The sequence below is a fragment of the Panthera pardus genome, unplaced genomic scaffold, assembly GCF_024362965.1.
Source record: "Panthera pardus isolate Hobbes unplaced genomic scaffold, ASM2436296v1 HiC_scaffold_12, whole genome shotgun sequence".
In the NCBI taxonomy this organism is placed as follows: Eukaryota; Metazoa; Chordata; class Mammalia; order Carnivora; family Felidae; genus Panthera; species Panthera pardus.
In genome coordinates this window covers 52157305-52182831 of record NW_026526677.1, presented here as the reverse complement: position 1 = coordinate 52182831, position 25527 = coordinate 52157305, and the positions used below count along the sequence as shown (strand labels likewise).

Below are 25527 nucleotides of genomic sequence, written 5' to 3'. Positions count from 1 at the left end.
GACAGCAATGGGAAACTAAAACAGGCACAGAGACTGACTAGCCAGCATGATTCACTTGAAGCCACAAAAGACAAGCTTAAAGAAGTTCAAAGTCAGGGCAGCAGAATCAAGACTAAAAAAGGCCAAACAGTAGAAAGGAAAGCCCCGGCAACCTGAAATCAGAAACAATCTTGTCCTCCAAGAAGCAGGAAACAAGAAGAAATACCCCAAAAACATGAAGGCTCCTGAGACGAGAGGACCAAATGCAAGACTAATAAAATCAAATGCTGAAGACTAAAGACAATGAGAGAGAGTCAAAGAAGTGAGGATAAGATTAAGACAAAAGGAACATGGAGATAGCCCAACATAGGGAAAAAAAAAAAATCAACCTCAAGAAGGAAATTAACTGTCTCAAAACACGAAGAGGACATTCCATCAGGCTGAATAGATAAAAGACCATGGTCTAACTTTAGCATAATGCGAAATTGGTATCTTTGTAAAATTAAAGCTTTGACATCTATTTGCTATTGATTTTAGACAATAATTCCTAATTAACCCAGGCACGTATCATAAGTACTTTTTGGAATACTGTAAAAATACACATGCCCTGTATATTATAATCCAAGAAATCTAAGGCAGGGACCCTAGAAACTGTTGTAGCTGTTGCCATTTTCAAATTCTAAAGTGTGCACCTGGTTCAGAAACACTGGTCTAATCAAAGTCAGTGTAGAATACTTCATCCATACCCTTAGTATTCAAAAACCTCACCTACACAAAACAGCTATCCCAAAACCTCACCTACCAAGAGGCCTACTACCAGGTATCTCAATGTATCTGAATGATTTTCAACAGTTTTCCAGAACCTTTAGTAATCTGAGAACTTCTATTTTAAATACAAGGACCTAGGGAACCTCAATTTGTTATAAGAAGGAAACAAAAAAATGGTTCCAGAGCTAAATAAATGGCATAAAGTTCATGACTAAATGAATGCTTTATTCCCCTAGAAAGACTCTGGGTCTTTATTATTGGAAACTACTTACTCCTCTTTCATACATATTTCTACTGATTAAAATCCAAACTGCTTACCATGGTCTACAAGGCCATGCATGACTGAATCTTACCTACCTCTCTACTTCCACCTCATTCCCTTCTCCCCCTTGCTCACTACACCTCCAGTCTTACTGGTCTTTTATTTCCTCAAATACACTCGCTCATCCCCATCTCATGTACTGTGCATGCTGCACCCTCTGCTCAGACTCTTCTTCCACTTGTTCTTCAATAGGTGAACTCCCTCATGATCTTTAGGTCTTAGCTCAATGTCACCTCCTCAGAAAGGTTTCTGACCACCCTATTATTTTCTAAATAGCTGTTTGGTTTTTTCATAACAGTGACCACAACTTGCAATTATTTTATTAATGGGTTTGTATAAAGGAAGGAAGCTCCATGATACCAGCAACTATGCCTACCTTGTTTACCACTTATCCTTAGTAGGAGAAAACAGTAAGTAAAACATTCAGTAAAAATGTTCAGGAGGAAGGAATGTTTAAGTAGGTAGGTGGGGAGATGGGTGCCCCAAGTTACAGCACTTCAAATGTGGCAAATCCAAAGGGGAAAAAAGCTAAGCATACCAGTAGCAGCTGGATCACCTATCAAAGCAAACACAAAACCTGGGGAAGTGATCTCAGTCACCCACAGCAGGCCACAGTACAATACACAGCTGAAGAGAACCCCAGGCCAATGCTACATTGCAAGTACAGCACAATGGCAAAACCCCTAGTCATGATGAGGAGCCAGTTATCCAGAAAAAGTAATGTGTTCTAGATTCATATATTACAAAAGCAAGGGAGCTACTCCCAAAGTGGTCAAAAGTTTAATACTGGAAAGTAAATGCCACCTAACTTTGAAGTGACTGCTGGAGACAAAGGCCAAAGAAGGGCAGGCACACCCTCCCAGAACAAAGTTCAGAGAGAGAAGAAGGCTCACCCAGGTAAGCCAGGACAGAGGTAGGGGCCATACCCGGGAGTTGCTGCCAATACGGGCAACGAGGGTGTCAAGGATGGTGTGGGTGTCATGCCGGTGTAACAGCAGGAATCGCAGGAAGGTACGGAGCAAAGCAGGCTCTGAGATACTCCGTAGGAAAAGCTCCAGATAGGCGGTACTGGCGATCATCTCCTCCACAGAGGTCTGGACGAAGGGGAGGGAAAGTTTGGAAATTTAGGGCTTCCCTGAACGTGTACTAAGTTATTTTCCCCGAGCTCTAAGTAGGAACCAGGAGAAGATAGGGAAAAGGGGAAGAGTACCCAGCCCACTGCTTCCCACATTGGTCCTGGCATTGGGGTCACCACCCCTCAGCCTTGCCACCCATAACTCTCACCTTATGCAGGGCAGGGCCCATGACAGGCACCAAGAACCCATTATGGATATAATCAACTAGCTGCTTCTGCACCAAAGGGTGAGCCACCTGTAGGGGTACAACAGAGAAGGAGGAAGAATGTGAGGTGGCCACTGTCTGGAAGGGAATAGAATGGTACAAGCAGGCACCCCACCCCCAAGATGGCAGAACAGCAGAACTCCAGGGAATGTGCCCCCTTCCCACCCCATTTGCCCAGAATGACCAAGAACCAGTCCTCCTGGGAAGATGCAATCCCACCTGAATGACTGCATTGCAGAATTCTAGGGAACTCATGAAGAGCGCAAGGGCTGGCACTCCCAGCCAATCCTCCCGTCGCAGGCAGTGCCAATCATCCCCTGGAACCTCAATCTTGCGGGGCAGTGAGGAGTACAGGGCACTCAGCCCTGTGGCCAGCACCTGGGGGCCATCCCCAAGGACAGGTTACCAAAAGCTCAGACAATACATAAAAGGGAACCAGGGGAGCTATTAACCCAGAGTTTTGATGGGACAAGGGGAAAGAACTATTCCTCAAGCAGATATTTAGTTATCCAATGTGCCAGGACATCACCTGGGAACACTGGTCCATGAAGAGTCTTAGTATCTATGCTGTCCACCTAAGCCCATGTTTCATCCCCACCCCAACTCCAGGCACTGTTTTCAAACCCAGGGGGCTACCACCTAAAGGAAAAGTACCCAGTACATAGCCCCTCCACATCTTCTGGATAGCAAGGTGCTGTCTAGTGTCTATACACCATACCCTACCCCCCATCCCAGGAGGTGCTGACCGGGCAGAAGTAAGAGTGATCTGCAATGTAGCGGCCCACAGTGGGACTCCCGGCCGACAGAGCCATGAGCAGGAGTAGGGCATCACGGGCCTGCTGGCCCAGTGTGCCCTCCCGATGGACGAAGGGAACAAGGCGAGAAAAGAGGAGAAGGCGGGGGGCAGCTCCAGGCTCAGGAGGTGGCTGCAGGAAGAACTCGAGCAATGAAGGTTCCCGGGCCAGACACACACACAGCTGGCTGAGAAGTAGCACCAGGCCTTCATCCAGTGCTGGGCTACTGGGCACAGGACGGCCACAGGCATCCAGCAAGGTCAGCAGAGCCTCACGAACTGGACCATGTCGCAACAGTGGCTGGCGAGCTTCACTCACTAGCATCTCAAACAGCTTCAGTTGCTCAGCCCGCCGTTCCTCAACCCCATCCCCAAGCTCATCCCATTGAAGCTGCCAAACCAACACACGGGTTAGCAGGTCCTCACGCAAAGCGAACTCCAGCAAGGGCCCAGGGGTCGTGGGGGCTGAGGGGACCACACGATCTTCTACCAGCAGTGTCAACATCTGGTAAGTGTGGTTGCGCACAGCACTGAGATCATCTGCACCCCCAGGAGCTGCCCGAGGGCCTTGCCGCTCCAGGATTCGCACTACCTGGAGAAACAGAAGATAGAAGGAATCTAAGATGATATGATGACTAAATGGGATGGTGAGAGTGAACAGAAGGTTAGGAGAACTCAGGGAGCCAGTGGATTAGGCCATTTGGTATAGAATCTCCTACCTGGGACCAGTGATTCTTGAAGACCATGAGGCAGGTCTCAGGGTCAGCCATGACAGGGGCCTGCAGACTGGACCCCTGAGGTACACGGTGCCCAGGGCCCCGGGAGGCCAATCTGCTCAACCAGTTCATCCTCTCCATGAGGCAGGCTGGGCAGGGCCAGTAGCCAGAGGGCCACACTCTGAGAATTTGCCAGCTGGCAGCTTTCTCCACTTGTGTCTCTAGTCTGCTTCATCCGGTCTGCAGGGGCCAGTAGCTGGCCATGGATCCAGAAGATACACCAGGCTGGAATAGCGAGCCCAGAGGTCACGGCCCAGTCCAGACCTACAAATCTAATTCAAAGAGAGAGAGAAAGGAAGAAATCAACAGAGGAGTTTGCCTCTCTCCTCTCCCCAACAGGAAGAACTCAGAGCCACCAATCCACTGAAAATTCCACGCACATATGCAAACACACAGTACCTTAAATATAACGTGTTTAAAACAGAACTCATTCCTACCACCAAACCTATCACTCCTCCAGCTTTCTCCATCTCAAGAACTGATACCAATATTCACCTACATGCTCAGGCCAAAAACTTGAACATCATCCTTATTTCTCCTTTTCCTTAATTCCAATGTCCAGTTTATCAGCAAACCCTATCACCTATACCCTCAAAGCATGTCTTACTATGCAATAGCTTCCAATCTGGTGTCCATGCTTCCAGTCTTGTTTCTCCCTCCCCTGACAGTCTATTCTACACAAAGTAACCAGAGTGATATTTTTAAAACCTAACTTATGTTACATCTCTCCTCTCTTGAATACCCTCCAATGATTTCCCATCACACTAGTAATAATCCAAGTCCCTTACCTTGGCCTCTGGGTACTCTATGATCTAATCTGTATTAACTTCCTACCATCCTCCTCCTCACTCATACTTTACTCACACAGGCCTTCTAGAATACTCTATTCTCTGGGCTTGGAGTGCTCTTCCCTGATCTTCACATTGTTCATATCACTCCATTTTTTTCGAATGCTGTCTCCTCAGAGAGGCCTTACTTAATTCTATTTAAGTAGTATATCTTCCCACCTTCACTCTCTAGCTTCCTAATCTTCCTTCTTAGCAGTTTTCACTATCAAAAAATATTTACTCACTTATTTGTCTAGCTTCTCCACCAGAATGTAAGCTCACTGAAGGCAAGGTTTGTCTGTTTTGTTTACTATTGTATCCCCAGTACCTGGAGCAATACCTAGGGACTCAGTAAATATTTGCTCAACGTGTGGATGCTTAAGTGAATGAATGAATAAACAAATGAATGAAGGAAGGAACAAGAAACCCAGTCTTGGGGTGCCTGGCTGGCTCAGTTGGTAGAGTATGCAACTCTTGGTCTCAGGATTGTGAGTTCAAGCCCCACGTTGGGTGTTGGGTGTAGAGATTACTTAAAAATAAAATCAGGAAGGAAGGAAGGAAGGAAGGAAGGAAGGAAGGAAGGAAGGAAGGAAAGAAGGAACCCAATCTTGATCTGACTCCAGCCCTCCGAGACTACTGAGGAAGAAATATTTTTCTACCTATCACAGTCCCTCCCTAGAATCCCACCCAGTAGGAAACAACCCAAGAGACCCTTAACTAGCTGAACACTCTTAAGGGGTAGAAATCCAGAGCCAACCGAAAGAGTGGAACAATTTTCATTCCAGCGAAGAGCACAGGGACACATTCCCATATACACACAGATACCCCACTCCTGCCAGATATAGCCAACACTCACTCCTGGGGCCATGACATGACACCCTCACTAGGGAAAGGGAAAAAGTACCAAAATAGCTGTTGGCCTAGACCATGGCTCACAGTTCCTTCTCCATCACACCCCTCACCGCCTCAGCAGTATTATCTCTCACAAGTACAAAAACTTCAGAGGAAAGGCGTGGTTCAGTTGTCCTTCCTCTTTAAGCTCAACAAGGGCTGAAGGAACCTAGAGACCTGGCAATAGCCCCACACTTAGCCCTCGGGTTATGTTACCACCATCCCCTTCCACCCAGATACTCTCTCTTACAGTTACCACCAACTCACAACCAAAGGAAGGTAGCAACTATACTTAAGCAAGCCTTCTGTAAAATAGGAGACAGTTTTATAAAGGGCAGGGCCAGCCCTAAACAGCAGCCAGGGCTCACTCACTGTACATCCGTACTGATAATGTACTGAGCACTCTGCTAAATAATCAATGCAAATACAAAGACAGATAAAAACAGTTGGAGGGGAGCATAAACAATACCTCCAACGAATATTATAAACAGAGGTATTTACAAAAGTATCACAGGGATATGAAAGCAAGTAATTCTGCATGAAAGACTATAATGGGGATTCCAGAAAAGAGATGACTTCTGACTTAAATCTTTAACAACTGAAATACTGGCAACAAAGAGAGTAGAGGAAAAGACCTTCATGCTAAAAACAGTACGTAGAGAGGTGCCTGGGTGGCTCAGTCAGTTAAGGGTCTGACTTCAGTTCAGGTCATGATCTCACGGTTCGTGGGTTCAAGCCCCATGTTGGGCTCTGTGCTGACAGCTCAGAGCCTAGAGTCTGCTTCTGTATCTCCCTCTCTCTCTGCCCCTCTGCTGCTCTCACTCAGTCTCTCTCAAAAATAAGTAAGCAGTAATAAAAATTTTTTTAATTAAAAAAAACCAGTATGTACAAAAATATGGCACTATGAAAGAACATGACAAATCTGAAAAACAGTTCCAACTTGGGGATGGCATAATCACAGACTACTTAGAGAAGAGAGAAACAATATGGAATTGAAGGGTAAATAAGGGTGAAGCTTATAATTAGCAGTGAATAGCAGGCTAACGAGTTTAGGTTTTATCTATTGACATCCCAGAAACAAAAAAGATTTTTTAGACAAGGAAATGACAAGATCAAATTTGCCTTTAAAAATATGTCAGATAGAAGTATAATAAGGTGAATGAGACAGGCAGAAGGCAGATGAAGTAAGAGCAGGATTAGAAAAGATAAATCTGATATTCACCTTTATCTTTGCATGTCCCATGTGATAATGAAATTATTTACACCTGTAATATCTCTGCCAATAATACCAAGCTCCTTCAAAAGGGACCATTATCATTCATTCTTTGCAATCACAGTGCCAACACAGTGCCTGGCATTCAAAAATACTTGTGGAGCTGAACACTGAATTAAAACCAATTATAGCTAACATATATTGAGCACTTACTATGTGCCAGGCTTTCTTCTAAGTACTATATATAGTAGCTCATTTAAATCCCATAAAAACTCTAGATGTACTGGTATCTCCATTTTACACATAAGAAAATCAAAGCCTAGAAAGGTTAGATTTACTGTAAAGTTAGCTAGCTAGTAAGCAAGACTAGAATGCAAATGCAGATAATCTGCCTCCACATTTAACTTAGCCATGAAGTAGAAGCAACAAGACCTGACAAATGAATGGAGGAGAAGAGAAGACTCAGATATGAAGTCTAAGAGATTCAGTAAAAGATAATGCTTAACAGGCAAGGAACACATAACAAAGGGAGCAGTGTTTTAGAAAAAAGGATGAATACAGTTTTGGAAATGTTAAGCTTTGAGACACCTATAGGATATCCATGATGTCCAGAAAGCAAATAGAAATATTATACGTGAGCTCAAGAGTGAAATCAAGAATAGGGATATACATCCAGAAGTCAACAACTAATTGGTGATAGATGAAGCTATAGAGAGGGATGGAATCATCCAAAGACATCAGCAGATCCTGAAAGGAGCCAAGGGTAACATTCTGTGGAAAACCAGGAATTAGGAAAACAAAAGAAGAGGTGTTTTTGAAGACTGTGAAGGTAGCCAGAAATGGAAGGAAAAATCCAAGAAATAATGATAATCTAAAAATCAAGGAAAGGAAGTTTCAAGAAACTAGAGATTGCCATAACATAGAGTCTACAGACAGACTAAGTAGAATGAAGATTGAAAACAGTCAGTTTTAGCAATCTAGTTTTAGATAAACTTAGGAAAGTAATTAGTTAAAGAATGACCAAGAGCCAAAGAAATGTAAAATGCAATTATCTGGAAAGTCAGTGACATAGAAGGATGCAAACAGAGCCAACAGCTTAAAAAAACTAGGAGGGGTTGGAGGTGGGAAGCCAAGAAAAAGAGTTTTTATTGTTTGGTTTGGTTTGGTTTTATGGGGAGCCTCAAGGTTGTTTGTCAAGTGAGGAAAAGAAGTATGAAGAAAAGTAACAGGTTGTGGATAAATACAATGGGGATAATAGAAAAATCAGGTATAGCGCTTGTCTAAGAAAAAGAAGTATGTATACCGTTTTCTCTGAGAAGGAAAATAGTAATAAAGGATGGGTGCCAGTTCAGGTAAATCTGAAATCTGAAAAAGGGAAGCTAATATCTACTACCACCCCACCACTCACCTAATCTTCTCTCACTCTCTCACTCACCCAGGAGAGTCGGGGTGGGGAAGAGAAAGGGGTGAGAAGGTGGTAGAGCCACAGAACAGATGCTCAGTCTTTCATACGTGGTTTCCTATAAACCATCAAACAGTCATACAGACTGGTAACTACCAGCAGCAGGGATGCACTGAAAAGGTACTTATCTGTCTGCCCAAGTACTGAAGATACCAAGTAAGCATGGGCTGGGGAGGGCAAAGCCAACAGTTGAGAATACTAATAAGAAATGTCCCCTTCTACTAGCTCTCTCACTATTATTAGCATTATGTCTTATTGGTTTCCTTAAACTCTGCCTATGCCCTCGTAAATATAATCCCTTTATCAAATTCTTCCCAAACCAAATGCATTCAATCTGCCCCCCTGAAGACCTTGAATAACAGAAGAGTATCTATTACTGCTTACAGAATGCTTTCTCAATCATAATCTCATCTGAGGACTGAAAACAAAGAGAGGCCCTAACATCAAGTAAGAATAACACAAAGTAGTAGGTAAAGCAGGAGCTCTGGTGTTCCTCAAATAAAGGTTTGAATCCCAGTCCACCATTTTCCAGTTGTGTGACCTTACAAAAAATCACCTCCCACATCAAAGCCTCAGTTTACATAAACTCCTGATGAAATAAGTGTTGTTACTGTTTTAAAAATTAAATAAGAGGGGCGCCTGGGTGGCTCAGTCAGTTGGGTGTCCGACTTCCGCTCAGGTCATGATCTCTCAGTCCGTGAGTTCGAGCCCCGCATCGGGCTCTGTGCTGACAACTCAGAGCCTGGAGCCTGTTTCAGATTCTGTGTCTCCCTCTCTCTCTGACCCTCCCCCATTCATGCTCTGTGTCTCTCTGTCTCAAAAATAAATAAACGTTAAAAAAAATTTTTAAAAAATTTAAATAAGATAACCTATGTAGCACACTAGGCATATAAAGCAGGTGCTCTGTAAATGGCATTTTCCTTTCCCCATTCCCTCTCCTGATCCTATCTGACCAAGATACCCTCACCTCTAAGAGGAGAGATCTAGCCTGCTCTGACCTGTCCACCCCACCACCTCACACTCATACCCTGGTAAGCAAAAGATGAGCCAAGCATCCAGTGTCAGCAAAGTAAAGCTTGATCATGTCCAAAACTAAACTGCCTTTAGCTGCTAGGACTCATTTCCAAAGATTAACAACTAATTCCTACCTTGCAATATAACTGGGGTGCCCACTTTTGCTTTATTACTTGACCAACAAAGGGCACTGCTCACATTTTTTTTATTTATTTTTGGGACAGAGAGAGACAGAGCATGAACGGGGGAGGGGCAGAGAGAGAGGGAGACACAGAATCGGAAACAGGCTCCAGGCTCCGAGCCATCAGCCCAGAGCCTGACGCGGGGCTCGAACTCACGGACCGCGAGATCGTGACCTGGCTGAAGTCGGACGCTTAACCGACTGCGCCACCCAGGCGCCCCAAGGGCACTGCTCACAAACTCAAGAGGGACTAGCCTCCAGGACCTTTCTTCACCCCTCCCGATCCCCAACTCTTCTCAAAGACCTCAAAAAGAAAAGCCATACTGAAATCAGTGTCTCAGAACCCAAAAGCTAACACTTAACCCGGGCCCCCTTCACAAACTGTAAAAATACAAAAGGAGACCATAGCTTGGTGTTCCTGTCACCTACTTAAGACTCTCTCATTCCCAGCTAACTGTGCAAAGTTCAAAAGCAAGACAAAGAAAATGGAATCACCACTCTATTACTGTGCCGTTTCCTGCCACAGCAAAGTCTATAAAAAAGTATACCCCTCTTCCCAGATTTACCATCAGACTCAGTCACAGGGGAAAAAGGGTAAGAAAGAGCTAATCTTTTAGACCCACAAATAGCCAAGTTCAGTCACTCATCTTAGGGCACAAAATGTACCTTACAGGTACATTCAGCAAGGGTGTCTACCAACCTCAGAATAGCAGGCACAGGTAGGAAGGAGGTGGCTCAGTTTTACTGAGGAACCTTTGCCCTGGGAGAGGCAAGAGAGGGAGGGAGCTGGGGACAGGGATACACCTGCGATACCTACAGCAGACAGGGAGAAATCAAAATGACCTCTCGAGAACAGGTCAGTAAAGTCCCGAGCTTTCTCTCCCTACAGTGGCTCTTCCCAGGCAAGATGACTGACTACTGACATTAGAGGCACGAATGAGCTATTACTGTAAATACTGAAAGTAGAAAGATCTGGTTAAAACCTCATAGGAATACAAAAGGAGGGGGGACCTCACAGGAGCCTAATCTAGAGCTCAGCTTACATATATCCTCCCTGCTTGTCCATCCTTCAGCCTCTATGCATAAGACAAATGGGCTATCAATGTGTGGTGCCAACTCACTCCCTCCCCTCTCCCCAATACCACCTCTGCTTCTTACAGGGAATCTCACCTGACTTACACAACAACGTGAACCTCAGTCATGGTGACTCTCCTTTATAACAGTAAATCCCTATGTCACACATGGTTCTCCCTCCACCCCTCTTAGGTGATGATTACAAAGAAGATGTCAAAGAGAGGAGAAGAGACTGAACTAGATCCTAAGGAACAAGGTAAGTTCACTGGGCAGAGAAGAAAAAGTGTCCCTAGTTAGAGAAAAAGCTATTACAAAGATCTCAAGGCTTAAAAAAAGTAACATGTTAGGGAACTATGAAGACTTTATTCAAGCTAAAACACAAAGTAGAGAGTGGCAGGAGATGAGGCTGGAGAGGTGAGTTGAGGCCAAATGATGCCATATTAAGCAATTTGGATGTTGTCCTACAGAACACAAAGAGCCAAAAGTTTTTAAGCGAGGAGCTCTATGATTACATTTGTATTTTTAGAAAGATCATTCTAGGGAAAGACTAGAAAAGAGCAAGACTGAAGGCAGGAGACTGTTGGGGGGAGGGAGTGAGAATCCAGATCAGAGATGAGGAGGAAGTAAACTAAAGCTTTAACAGTGAAGATGTAGCCACAGAGATGAAGAGGAGATAATTTAAAGGGAAACATAAAGATTTTAGTGACTGACTAAATACAGGGCATAAAGGAGCAGAAAGAATGAAGATGACATTGAAGTCCTTGCCTAGACTGAGACACAGAATATGCTACAAAAGCATGCTCTCAGAGCAAAGATAGTGAGTTCTGTTTTAGACATGTTAATTTTATGATACCTGTGGAGATATATGGTAGATCACTGAATATATATGACTGGAATACAGGGAGAGACACACTAGATAAAGAAGTAACCACCCCATCATGATATACTTTTGTATTTAACACTCTCTCTCTAAACTGAAATTGTCTTTTCATGTATCTACCTCTCTCAACCTGACTTAGAATTCCTTGAGACCACAGAGGACCATGTCTTCTCTATCTTGTTATCTCATAAAATGTGAGCATCACAAGGACAGACTACATACTGAAAAAGTATTTTCTGAATGAATAAAGGAATTAATACATGAATGAATGAATTTGTTCTTCCAGTATTTACTAGAGTGCCTGGCGAATAGCCGATGTGCAATAAATGATTACATAAAGCACTCCAAACATGTTTCTATCTAGGTATCATCACCCTCATTTATGTTACATCTTCTCAGATTTACCACCTAGCTGCATATGTAAGTCAAAATCCATTATACTTACTACACTACTATTTCAGCAGAGTTCAGTACAGCTTACCAAACTCAGTACTTTCTCTGGAACACCCAAGAATTTTACAGTCCCCTAAGAACCTTCTGATGACATGACTTGTCCTGTCACCATCACAATGTGAACCAGGTATTATGTATACCTGTTCCCATGTCATTGCCACAATATTAAACAGAAACCCCATCTCTCTGTCACCCTCAAAGTGTCTTTAATCTCTTTTGGAACTGCATTAATTACAAATGATAAAAAATGGTTTTGCCAATATAATGCCCTCATGTCATCACAACTTTTCCCATACTTAACGTGCCTTTTAGTCCACATCACCTTCACTCTGTTACAAACCTTCTTTCCCCAAGTCACTCTCAGGAGACCAAATTTTGGGTTCAGCCTTGCCACTGTATACTATGTGACCTCTGGTTTATGAATATGATTCCTCATCTATAACATAAGAATTCCAGCCCTTGCCTACTTCACAAAGTGTGTAAACCCAGTGAAATGTGAAACTGAATGTATGTTGTTCAAATGTCAGAAGTTATATAGAATTACTGTATAAGCACATGTTCCTCAACATGATACAACAGCCACACCATCATCACTCTAAATTTCTGGATTTCAGGAACTAATAAAAATAATTTCTAAAAAATTTTACAAATAGGGTTGTTACTTTTTATTTTGGTAAATAAGACCATTTCTTGAAAACCCACCATCTACCATCACCATTATTTCATCAGTCAGAAAGCACTTTCACTAAAAGAATAGAATAATCTCAGAATAAACTTATCTTTATGAAAAACTCATGTTTCATATGTTATCTTTCTCTCCTTCCACCTTGGATGGATGAAAACTTTATCATGGACTGGCACTGTCCTTGGCCCAGAGTTTAGGAATCACTGCTCTAAACCCTGTTATGATACATTTGGTTCTACAGTGTTCTGCCCACCAGGGTAGGTGGTCAAGGGTTACACTAGCATAAAAATGTTTGGCCTCTGGAAAGAAGCAATGAAAACATACCATGGGTCAGAACAATTGGTTCTGAGGCTGAGACTCTGGAACGGACTGGCCACTTGGGTTTGGGTTGCCCTTAATTCTCAAGAGAATTGTCCAGACAGGAAAGGCCTAAATCTCCCTGAGGTTGAGGATGGTATCTAGGCTTTGTGGCCAACTGTGACTACAGAGGAAAATGTAGTGGTAGGAAAGCAAACTGTCCATTAAAACTGAGTGCCAACTCAGTTTTCTAGAACTTTTAACGTTTGTTTGTTTGTTTTGTTTGTATGTATTTATTTATTTGAGAGAGAGACAAAGACGGAGAGAGAGAGAGAGAGAGAGAGAGAGAGAGAGAGACAGACTCCCAAGCAGGCTCCATGCTGTCAGCACAGAGCTCCACACAGGGCTCAATTCCACAAACCATGAGACACGTGACTGAGTCAAAATCAAAGAGTTGGGCACTTAACCAACTAAGCCACCCAGGCACCCCTAGAACTTTAAAAATGTTCATGTACATGTGGTTGGCAGGGAGAAAGGGACCTGCAAGATACTAATAAAATGAACCCCAAAATGTGTCATGCACGGAGGAATGAGTTGCAAAGGGATAGGAGAAAACTTCTGAGTGTAGTAGAAATGTTCTGTATCTTGAAAGTAGTAATGGTTTCACAGATGTAAACATATGGTAAAACCCATGTACATTTTAAACATGAGCAGTTTACTGTATATCAATTTACCTCAATAAAGTAGGGGTTCTTTTTAACTCAACTGTAAGAAAATGACTTAGAGCAAAGCCATTCTGCTTGAGAACCTAAACATAGTGTTGTATGTAACAAACCATGTGACTTTCATAAAAGTAGAATTAGCAACTCAAAGTGGTTAGTCCAATTTAGATGACAACCGTCAGAGCACAGCTAAGCATAGGTGAGGAGCAGCAGTGGAGTAAGACCGCCCAGAGCAGGTGGAGAGAAAACAAACATGGGCGGTCATAGCCAAAAAACCTCCATGCGAGGAACCATCTTCAAGTTTGCAGTCCCAAAGAGGAACTTGAGAAACCGGCAGTTTCAGTGATTACTCTGGTTGAAAACTAAGCCTCAAAAATTATTTTCATTATCCTAGTTATTACTGCCCACGATGCCTTCAATTTTCTGTCCTCAAAAACCCAAGTGCACAACACTTCCACCCAGGCTGTCCTACTCGATCTGAAACTACTGCTCTCACTAGGCAGGACAGTCCATCGAAGAAGGACTTACTTACCTCACCCTTATCCAAGCCTCACAATCCTCATTCCTTCCCTCCATGCCCTACCCTCAACTCCCTCACCCATTCCCCAGCAGCCCGCATGCTCCGGCCTTTGCCCTTTACTCTCCCCTTCCCGCCCAGGCCGTACCCTCTTACTCTGGTCCCAGCGTTGCCCTCACCTCTGCCCACAGGTGCCTCAGCCCCTCAGTAAACTGTGTTCACAAGTCCCTTTCCCTTCGTCTCTTGAAAAGCATCCCCAGCCCCTCTTACAACCCAGCTCCTCACTTGCCCACTCATCCTCAGGCTCTTCTTACCCTGCTCCCCTACCTTAGACACTCACACCCGGCCCCTCACCACATGCCAGCCCCTCACCCAGTGCCCTCACAACCGGTACAGTCAATAAATGCGGTGCCGTCATTCCACAGTCCCTTAGCCCCTCATGCGAATCTCCGGGCCCTGCGGCCCATACTTGCTGTTCACTCACAGAATCCCGACCCTGACCAGGCCCGAACGCCGCAGCCGTGCTAGGTGAGTTCAGGCCGCCGCCATCGCTCCTGAGGCGCACCAGCCGCGCCCCGCCCCGCGCCACACGCAACCCGCGCCCCCGCGCACCACACGTAACCGCCCAGCGACGCACCGCTGGGCAGTGGCGTGCCAGCTCATTGGCTGGACCCGGCCAGAGCCGGAGCGTCGAGGCTTGTTTCCTGGCAACGGCCGAGCGCAGGGGCGGGGTCGCCGACGGCGTTCCGAGCGAGGAGTACCACCCCTTCTCCAGGTCCCGCCCCTTGTGCTGTAAACCCCGCCCCTCTGAAGGACTCCAGCGTGTCATAGGAGAAGACTCCTGGGAAGGCGGAGGCCCACAGGGCGGGGGGCGGAGCCTGAGGAGGAAAGGTCGAACCAGAAGGGCAGAAGGCGGGACCTAAGGAGGGACGCAACTTTAAGAGGCAGGGAAAGGCCAAGGGGCAGGGTTTGGGAGAGAGCTGAGGCTGAGGGACTAACGTGAAGGAGCGGGGCCAATGGTCCAGGGTGGTGCTTAGGATGGAAGAGCGGGCTGGAGTGGGCGGGGCTAGCACGAAGGGGTAGGCCTGAGGGGAGGAGTCAGTAGGTGGGCAGGGCCTGTGGAAAAGCTGAGCCCAAGAGACAGCTGACTGCAGTAAGACTATTACACTTTTTTAATGTTTATTTATTTTGAAAGAGGTAGAGAGCGCGTGAGAGGGAGGGGCAGAGAGAGAGAAAGAGAGAGAGAGAGAGAGAGAGAGAGAGAGAGAATCCCAAGCAGGCTCCGCGCCATCAGCGCAAAGCCCTGGGCTCCATCTCACCAACCGTGACATCATGACTTGAGCGGAAATCCAGAGCGGCGCTTAACTGACTGAGCCACCCAGGCGCCCTTGGCCTACTTCATTCTTGTTCCATCTGCACACATGGCTTGGACGACAGTACCGGGCTGGTGACCGCCCCCTCCCTAGCTTCCCCAACACCTAATGCCCCGTGATCCCTTGGATACTGTCTTGTTCAGTTACTCAAGGAACACGGAATAAGCACCTCCATGCCGGATAGGATTCCAGATCAATTAGAATCCGTCTCTGCCCTGCAAGACCTCAGCCCTTTAGCCAGATAATTGCAATGTAGTGTAATATTTGCCATCAAGGAGCAGCACTTAACATGATTTTATGTACAGAGGATGAAGGCAAAGAAGGGTGAAGGGGCTTAGGGGAGCCTTTGAGGAGTAAATGACGTCTGAGCAAAGAAACAAGCAAGAGCATGAGAAACTAAGAGAAATGAAAGCTTCAGATCAGGGCTATGGCTTAGATCAAAGTATTGTACCAATGTTAATTCCCTGGTTATATAATATGATAACAGGGGAACATGGGTGAGGAGTTTAGGGGAACTTTATTTTTTTTTTTTTTTACCTTTTTTGCAACTTTCTGTAAGCCTGAAATTAGTTTAAAATATAAAGTAGTTAAAAAGAAAAAGAAATGGAGCACCTGGGTAGCTCAATCAGTTAAGCGTCTGACTTCGGCTCAGATCATGATCTCCCGGTTTGTGGGTTCCAGCCACGCAACGGGCTCTGTGCTGACAGCTTGCTCAGAGCCTGAAGCCTGCTTGGGATTCTGTGTCTCCCCCTCTCTCTGCCCCTCCCATGCTCATGCTCTGTCTCTCTCTGTCGCTCAATAATAAATAAGGGTTAAAATTTTTTTAAAAAAGAAAAAGAAATGGCAGTTTCAGCCCAAAAGATCAGCCCATACCAATGCAGGAGGTGCTCTGGAAACTATAATGAGTACAACATGTCTGGAGCCTAGGGAACATGCAGAGGAAACATTGTGAGATGAGGCTGAAGACATGGATAGAAGTCAGTTATTAGATTTTGAGGCCATGTTAAGGAGTTTAGATTTTATTGAATAATAGAGAACTATAAAAATTTTATACATGGTTAAACTGATAAGGATCAAACTGAAGTTGTAAAGTTACAGAGAAATGGACATGTGGACATTAGAAGATAGGGCACCAGGGCTTGAGGACTGGATGAATATGAAAGGAAAACAGAAGGAATAAAAACTGATGCTTAGTTTATATAAGTTCATTCACGGGCAAAACTCAACTATGGTATTAGAAGTCAGGATAGTGATTACCCTTGGAAAAGCATTGCCTGAAAGGGGGAAGAGTAGGGTTCTTGTAGTGCTGGTTACATGGGTATGTTCACTTTGTGAAATTCATCAAGCTGTATACTTAGGAAATGTGCACTTTTGTATATATGTTTGTTCTGGTTGCTATGCTGTATAACAAATCATCCCAAATGTAGTAGTATAAAAAAACCATTTTATTATGCTCACAGATTCTGGGAATTCAACCAAAACACAGCAAGAATGGTGTATCTTTATTCAACAATTCCTGGGGCCTCATATAGGACACTTGAATGCCTGAGGGTGACTTGAAGTTGGTGGGTAGAATCATCTGAGGCTTCTTCACTCACTTATCTGATGCCTGGGCTAGGACAACTCAAAGGCTGAACTCAGCTGGGACTGTCAAACACAGTACAGAGATATGACTGTTCCTTATGGCTTGGGCTTCTCACAATGTGGCAACTAGGTTCCAAGAAGGAATATCCTGACAGGAGACTTCCAGATAAGGAGCATGCCCAACAGAATTAAGAAAAGGAAGCTGTATGGCCTTTTATGATCCAGTTATATTCTGTTATATTCTTGTTATATTCTATTGGTTGAAACAGTCACAAGGGAAGAATGTCAAAGAATTTGTGACCATTTTTTAAAACTGCCACAAAATCATATAATAATCATAATGATAGCAATAAAAATAAATACTAGTTTTAGATGTTTGAGCTGAAAGGCCAGAGAGAAGGATTATAAGAGAAAAAACATAAGCTCAGTTATAGTTCCAATGGGCTAAAGGTGACTATGGGATATCCAAGTGGAGACATCCAGTGAGCAGTTAGTGGTATAGATAAGCCTGCAGCTCAGAGTTCCTGGGAGTCAGTAGATGGGAAGGGAGATCCTGTGCATAACCAAGATTGGCCAGAGAGAGCTGGGAGCACAGAAAGAGAGTAAGACACCTAGGTCAGAGTTCTAAAAAACACCAACACAGAAAGGATAGGCAGATGGGCTTATGAAAAGACTAAGAAAAAAATAGACAGAAAAGCAAGGGGGCACTTAGGTGGCTCAGTTGGTTAAGTGTCCAACTTTGGCTCAGGTCATGATCTCACAGTTCATGGGTTCGAGCCCCACGTCAAGCTCTGCACTAACAGCTCAGAGCCTGGATCCTGGTTCAGATTCTGTCTCCCTCTCTTTCTGCCTCTCCCCCACTACTACTACTACTACTACTACTACTTCTTCTTCTTCTTCTTCTTCTTCTTCTTCTTCTTCTTCTTCTTCTTCTTCTTCTTCTCCTCCTCTCTCTCTCTCTCTCTCTCAAAAATAAATAAATAAACATTAAAAAAAAAAAACCAAGAAATTGCCTTAAGATAAAACCCTGGCTTTATAAAATGGCTGACAAAGCTCTTCCCTAGCTATTCCCTGTCCACCATTCAGCCTTCTCTTTCAACACTAGCCACTCAGGTTCTCTACAGAAACCAATTGATGTCCCCCAATCATCCATGCTTTTTAAAGTCTCTGTGCCTTTGCCCACTCTATGCACTTTGCCTCTAGTCCTGTTCACTCTCTCTTCACTATAGACCTAACTTCTATTCATCCTACAGAACCCAGGCTCAGTTGGGACCCTTCTTACAGTGTAATAGCCATCTGTATATCCACCTAATAGAGCAACCATCAAGTGAATATGTAATTGCCTATCTACCCAACTATTTCCCCTACCAAACTCCGAGTTTCTGGAGAGCAGAGAATGTGTTTCATTCATCTTATCTCCCCAATATTGAGCACAATATTGGCCTGGCACAAAGCAGGTATTCTGATTATGACTTGTTGACTGAGATGATAGAAGTCAAAGGGAAATCAAGTTAAGGGAGAATTTTTAGGATTTTTTTGTTTTGGTATAGGAGAGATTTAAGCATGTTCATAGAAAGGGAAATTTGAAGGAGGTTGAGGATCTAGAAGACACATGGAATAGCTGATAGGATCAGGTACTAGAGATAACAGGAAAGGAATGGGGGCAAAACCCCACAGGATGGCCCCCCATCACACTCATCCAGTAGGAAATGAGGTAAGGTGGGTGTGATGTAGATAAGGGTGCAGATAATGAAAACAGAGCTCACATTTGATGTGACAAGCATTCTTTGTCCCTAGAGACTAGTTCAGCACCTGACACAAATGAGCCATTCAGTAAATAGTTGTTAAATGAATAAATAATGAGGCCTAAGCAGGGAACTTGCACAAGGTAAAACAGAATGACTGAGCCTACACTGGCACCCATGTCTCCTGACTTAGAGGACCCCTATGTAGTTCAGTTTGGTGGGGTGGGGGGAGCAACAAGGCCCAGCCTTACCTCTGAAGTATGCACCCCCACCTTCTCCTGGGACCTCATTAGAGATGTTTAGTTGGGCAGGTGTAAGCCCAGGCCCTGGGAGACAGGGCGGGGTGATGGAGCCACACTGCCTCCACCCCTTCTATAGTGGCTGGCCCTGGTTGTGTTGCTAAGAGCTTCAGAAGCCAAAGACAGAGGAGTCACAGTGGAGACCAAGGGCAGCCTCTTCCAGGCAGGGAGGCACTAGCCCCCACCTCCTGAAGCTACCCACAGGTAGAAGCCCTGGATATCTCACATCCAGGCAACAGACCACGGAAGCATGAGCCAGGAGAGCAAAGTGAAGACGACAGAGTCCAGCCCCCCTGCCTCATCCAAGGCCAGGTGAGACATCCTGCTTCCCTGTATCATCTCTGTCTGCCTAACTCGATGGAGCCTGATTCTTCTTGGTGCCCCCAGTGACAACGTCAACATTAATGGTGAAAAAAATGAAACACTGCTTCTCCTCTTGCCCACAGGAAGTTGTTGCCTGTCCTAGACCCATCTGGGGATTACTACTACTGGTGGCTGAATACAATGGTCTTCCCAGTGATGTATAACCTCATCATCATCGTGTGCAGGTTTGGCATGGGGCTAAAGGAAGGGCCTTAAACAGAGATAAGGGCTCAAGTGTCCAGCCAAGGAAAGGGGCGGGCTCTTGGCTAGGGCCTGAAGGAGGGGCAGCACCCAAGAGAGGGCCCAGGGCAGAGTGCTGAGTGCCTTGGGGAGATTGCCTTACACAGAGGATGCCCTGAGCCAATCTCTTCTGTCCCTGCCACACAGAGCCTGCTTTCCTGACTTGCAACACAGTTATCTGGTGGCCTGGTTAGTACTGGACTACACAAGTGACCTTCTATACCTACTGGACATCGTGGTGCACTTTCACACAGGTCAGTGAGCCCAAGACTGACCATTTGTTCCATGTTACCTTCCAAAAGAGGGCCTCTTAGTCACAAAGTGACTAGTCATAAGTGACCCCTTTATAGCACTTTCGCATGCCTCCATGCTTCACAACACCCCCATGCTCATCCCAGTAACCCTGGGGCAGGGTTATGCCCTCCCTCACCCTGTCCCCATGTCTGTCTCCCTGTCCCACCCTGGCCTGCCCACCCTCACCCTTATTACTAGAGCAGGTAGGTGTCCTGACTCAGCCTCATACCTGACCCCATCTTATGACTGACCCCAGCCTGTCTCCCCCTCCCCCTCCCCAGGATTCTTAGACCAGGGCATCCTGGTGGTGGACAAGGGTAGGATTTCAAGTCGCTATGTTCGCACCTGGAGCTTCCTGTTGGACCTGGCATCCCTGATGCCCACAGATGTGGCCTACGTGCAGCTGGGCTTGCACACCCCTATGCTGAGGCTGAACCGATTTCTGCGTGTGCCTCGCCTCTTTGAGGCCTTTGACCGCACAGAGACCCGCACGGCTTACCCAAATGCATTTCGCATCACCAAACTGATGCTTTACATTTTTGTTGTTATCCATTGGAATAGCTGCCTATACTTTGCCCTATCCCGGTACCTGGGCTTCGGGCGTGACGCCTGGGTGTACCCTGATCCCGCACAGCCTGGCTTTGAGCGTCTGCGGCGCCAGTACCTCTATAGCTTTTACTTCTCCACCCTGATCCTGACCACTGTGGGCGATACACCACTGCCAGCACGGGAGGAGGAGTATCTCTTCATGGTGGGTGACTTCCTGTTGGCTGTCATGGGTTTTGCCACCATCATGGGTAGCATGAGCTCTGTCATCTACAATATGAACACTGCAGATGCGGCTTTCTACCCAGACCATGCACTGGTGAAGAAGTACATGAAGCAGCAGCACGTCAACCGCCGGCTGGAGCGGCGAGTTATTGACTGGTGAGGATGCTGGGCTTCCAGACCAGGACAGGGACAGGTGTTCTGGATAGAGCCTGAGGAAAATGGCTGGGTCCTTACTGCCTAGAGGTCCAGGCAGGGCAAGTAGGGCATGGCATGCATTGGGGGGTTCACTGAGTGGGGCTTAGTAAAGCATGTCTTCCATTAGTTGTATCTGCACTTGGGGGGCTGGGTTGGATAAGAGATTGATAGGGAGAGGAACTCATACACAAGGAAGGATAACCTGGGGACCATGGAGTAAAAACTGCCATTGCCTGGTAGGGCTCAGATGGCTCTGGAAGAGGTAAAGGGAGAAGAGTGATACCTCCCAGGGAATGGCCAACAAGATGGTTGACTATGTCATAGGCATCCATGCTATGCTATGAACAAAAGGAAATGTCAGCAAGTCGGGGAGCTAAATCAGAGGGCCTCTAGATACAGGGCCTGGTGACTGAAGTGGCTATCAGTGGGATATACAAGGCGTCACTGAATGGTGGTAGGTGGGATAAAGCCTGACAGGAGGTAAAGGGTGTCTTATTCACTGTCAACTGGTGGAGGCTTCCAGGCCTTGGTTGAGGGAGAAAAGGTCAAAACATATCAGTGACCAGCAGACCTTGGAGTGAAGATATTCATCAGCCAACTGTCAAGTATTCCCATGACCCCTGTGAGATCTCAGTGTGATCTCTTGGCTGAAGCTGAGCTGAACCCTGATGGAAGGAATAGGGGCAGGCATGTTGGGGGCTGGGGAGGAACTACTGCTGCTCTTGTCCCTAGGTACCAGCACCTGCAGATCAACAAGAAGATGACCAACGAGGTAGCCATCTTACAGCATTTGCCTGAGCGGTTGCGGGCCGAAGTGGCTGTGTCTGTACACCTGTCTACTCTGAGCCGGGTGCAGATCTTCCAGAACTGTGAGGCCAGCCTGCTGGAGGAGCTGGTGCTGAAGCTGCAGCCCCAGACCTATTCACCAGGCGAATATGTCTGCCGCAAGGGGGACATTGGCCGGGAGATGTATATCATCCGTGAAGGTCAGTTGGCCGTGGTGGCAGATGATGGTGTCACCCAGTACGCTGTGCTTGGTGCAGGGCTGTACTTTGGGGAGATCAGCATCATCAACATCAAAGGTGGGTACCTCAGTGTTTGTTCTGGGACAGGGCTGAGGGAGGGGGCAGGGATAGCAGAACCCCATACTGAGACCAAATGGTACATCAGGGCCTGCAGATTTAGGAAACCTGGTCCTTGCCTGAGTCACTAGAGGGCTCACGGGAGAAGCAGGACATGGAGAGTCTGTTCCCTGAGAAGAAGCCAAGCCAAGGTTAGTGCACAGTGTGGGTCCTCGGGAAGAGGAAGTAGATCTCTTTAGTGTGTGTCAACCCAAGGCACCAATACACCAGTGGCAAGTGACAGAGATGATAATAATAATAGCCAATATTAATTGCACACTTACTGCATGCCATGTTCAAAGTGCTTCACATGTACCAACTCATTATATTCTCACAGTAACTCAGGTAGTTACCATTATCTGTATTTTAAAGGCAAGGAAATTGGAGTACAGAGAGGTTTGGGAAACTGTCCAAAACCATTGAGGTAATAAGTACACACACTTGGGAGTCAGTAGGAGGAACTTTCTCACAGCCAAATGGAAAGGAGGGTAGTAAGAAGGCATTGCCATTCACTCCACCAACACCAGGCCAGGCCAGGCACAGTACACGGGCTCACTGATTCCTTCCATCCACCTGCACAGTAGGCATTCATATGCCTAATCACAGGTAGGGACACTGAGGCCCAGGAGATGGGAGAACACAGCAAGGGGTGACCGCACTGTCAACTGACTGAAGCCAGATGAGCTCTCAGCCTGGGGATCCCACTCTCTAGTTATTCCAAAGGCCTCACATCTGTCCTCCAAGGATCTTTCAAGCTCTACAACCTGGATGCAGTCAGCTGCTGTCTACATGATTTTGGACAAGTTATTTCACTTTTTCCAGGGCTCAGTTTTCTCATCTATCTAATAGGGATGATATTAAAAACCCAAAGAGTTATTTGTGAGGATTAAATGAGTTCCACGGGTAAGTCATCAGCATGATTGTAGTGCCTGGTGCCTGGCAAGTACCCTTCTGAGTCCTTCTAGCTCTGAGACTTTGCAGCTTTCAGCCTACTCTGTTTTCCCCCCAACCCCTCAGCAATATCGTTCTAAAATGTGAATGATATCATACAGCTCCCCTGCTTAAAATATTTCAGTACCTTGCCACTGCCCTCAGCATAAGGTCTGAACTCCCTGCGGTGGCTTACCACATGCGGCATCACCTGCTCTCCCTTCCTGTTTCCACTCTGCTTGCACCCGCACTTCACCCACTCTGGACTGCTTACTGTTTGCTGTGGCCGCCTAACTGGCTCCGACCTCCATCCCTCTGCTCATAATCCTTCCCCTGCTGGGATGCCCCCCACGTCCCCGCCCTTCCCCTCTTACCTCCTTCTCAGTCAGGCATCACTTCCTTCAGTCTTCCACAACGTGTCTGCCAGCTTGTTAGGGGCTCTTTGCCTGTCTTCTCACAGCACTGGATGCATACGTCCACACTGCACCAGCTATACTATTTTGTAACTATCCGGTTCAATGTCTATCGCCTCCAGACTGAATTCTTGCAGGCAGTTCTTTGCTACCCACCTAGTACAGGGCCTGGTCCCCAGTATATTACTGAATGATGACAGAATTAATGAGACGGAAAAAGAGGCTCAAAAGTACAAGCAGGGAGATGGGGGGTCCTGATTCATGAGTAAAAGCCCCCCTCACACCCACCCGACTAACTGTCCTCCTATGTGTCTGCCCACGGGCCACAGGAAACATGTCTGGGAACCGCCGCACAGCCAACATCAAGAGTCTAGGTTATTCAGACCTGTTTTGCCTGAGCAAGGAGGACCTGAGGGAAGTCCTGAGCGAGTATCCACAGGCCCAGGTCGTCATGGAGGAAAAGGGCCGTGAGATCCTGCTCAAAATGAACAAGTTGGATGTAAATGCCGAGGCAGCCGAGATTGCCCTACAGGAAGCCACAGAGTCCCGGCTGCGAGGCCTTGACCAGCAACTCGATGATCTACAGACCAAGTTTGCTCGCCTCCTGGCTGAGCTGGAGTCCAGCGCACTCAAGATTGCTTATCGCATCGAACGGCTAGAGTGGCAGACTCGAGAGTGGCCAATGCCTGAGGAACTGGCTGAGGCTGATGATGAGGGCGAGCCTGGGGAGGGAACCTCTCAGGGTGGAGAGGGCAGGAGTGCCCAGGAGGGACCCCCAGACCCAGAGTGACCCCATTCTTATCTCTAGGACCCCAATCTCCAAGGGAATCCAGAGTTGTAGGAAAATCTGCCTGCAGAAACTCTGCCACCCTGTCTGCTAGGTACAGAGATAGGAATGAGTTGGGGGTATAGATGCTCACTTAGAAGTAAAAGAGTATAGCATCCATTCATCCCCCACTCACCAGCACACACACACACACACACACACACACACACACACACAGTTGAATGTACACATACTGCCCCCCAAGACTGCATTCCATATAAAATTCTCTGGAGTTTCCATTTTCAGAACACATATCCTTTCTCACAAACATAGGTATGTCTAATACCCACATAACATACATACATACATTCATGCACCTCATAAAGACACATATAGTGAGACACACACCAACAGACACACAGATGCCTTCCACAGGTGTGCATACCCTTGTGAACACATAAAAACACACCCAGAGCCCTCTTCTTCCAAGATATCCTTTAAATGCCTCCCAATGGGAAGTTCACAAATGTAGCCTGCAGGTTTTACTTCAATAAAGTATTTTCCTCCTCCCTAAGCATTATGGGGGTGACAGGAAAAGGCAAAGCCAATGGTGGGCCAGAATGAATTCTGTCTGAATTCTGAGTCATGGGGGTGAAGGGCATGGGCTGTGCAGTAGCTCGTAGGTTTGATTCAAAGACGCTGGGGTACATGATGAATTGAGAATCAGTGCTGAGCCAAGGCAAAGCAGGGTTATGCATCACACTGTTGTAAGTGTGCACATGCTTTCATAGATACATTCACATATATACACTGACCATTTGTATTTCATTCCAGAGTATGTATCCTTAACTTTGTGAGCTCTGAGTGATTTGACTTAGCTTAGTAAACCAGAGCAGACACCCCTGTTCCTTCTTCCTTCCTCTGGCCCTGCCCTGGAGTCTGGGGCTAGGGCTACCCCATGTTCAGGACTGATTTCAAAGGGAGAATACACAGGGCCACTCACCTGGCCCTGCTGTACCCTGTCAGTTGTTGGAGCTGGCCTTGGTACTGCCAGAAATCCAGCCCTCCCTCTCTAGGATGGTATTTCAAAACACAGGGTGGTGAACAGAGACTAAGTAGAGTGGACCATCATGGTTGGCGACAACTGGAGATTGGTGTTTGGGGAGTTTTTAAGTAACTTTGGCATACTTGGAGGGAGACCTGTAGGTTTGGGACAGAGAAAGTGTTGTGGGGTCTCT

General features: G+C 46.1%; 2 protein-coding genes across 6 annotated transcripts in view; one reads left to right on the top strand and one right to left on the bottom strand.

The window, feature by feature from the left end:
* The window catches only part of FHIP1B (FHF complex subunit HOOK interacting protein 1B), a 32372-nt gene extending 17571 nt beyond the window's left edge, over nt 1–14801 (bottom strand). For all 5 annotated transcript variants that reach the window (XM_053900041.1, XM_019456081.2, XM_019456087.2 and 2 more), the window contains exons 1-6: nt 14680–14801; nt 3923–4251; nt 3157–3795; nt 2630–2788; nt 2354–2440; nt 1996–2163 (exon numbers count right to left, since the gene is read on the bottom strand). In XM_053900041.1, coding sequence (XP_053756016.1) covers nt 1996–2163; nt 2354–2440; nt 2630–2788; nt 3157–3795; nt 3923–4060 — 1191 coding nt within the window. In that variant the 5' untranslated portion in view covers nt 4061–4251; nt 14680–14801. The remainder of the gene's footprint in view (nt 1–1995; nt 2164–2353; nt 2441–2629; nt 2789–3156; nt 3796–3922; nt 4252–14679) is intronic.
* A 4436-nt stretch (nt 14802–19237) lies between these two features.
* CNGA4 (cyclic nucleotide gated channel subunit alpha 4) lies at nt 19238–24897 on the top strand. Its single transcript, XM_019456097.2, has 6 exons — nt 19238–19508; nt 19643–19744; nt 19947–20053; nt 20375–21020; nt 21792–22141; nt 23853–24897. The coding sequence occupies exons 1-6, from the start codon at nt 19447–19449 to the stop codon at nt 24311–24313; spliced, it is 1728 nt and encodes a 575-aa protein (XP_019311642.2). The 5' UTR covers nt 19238–19446; the 3' UTR covers nt 24314–24897.
* The last annotated feature ends 630 nt before the right edge of the window (nt 24898–25527 follow it).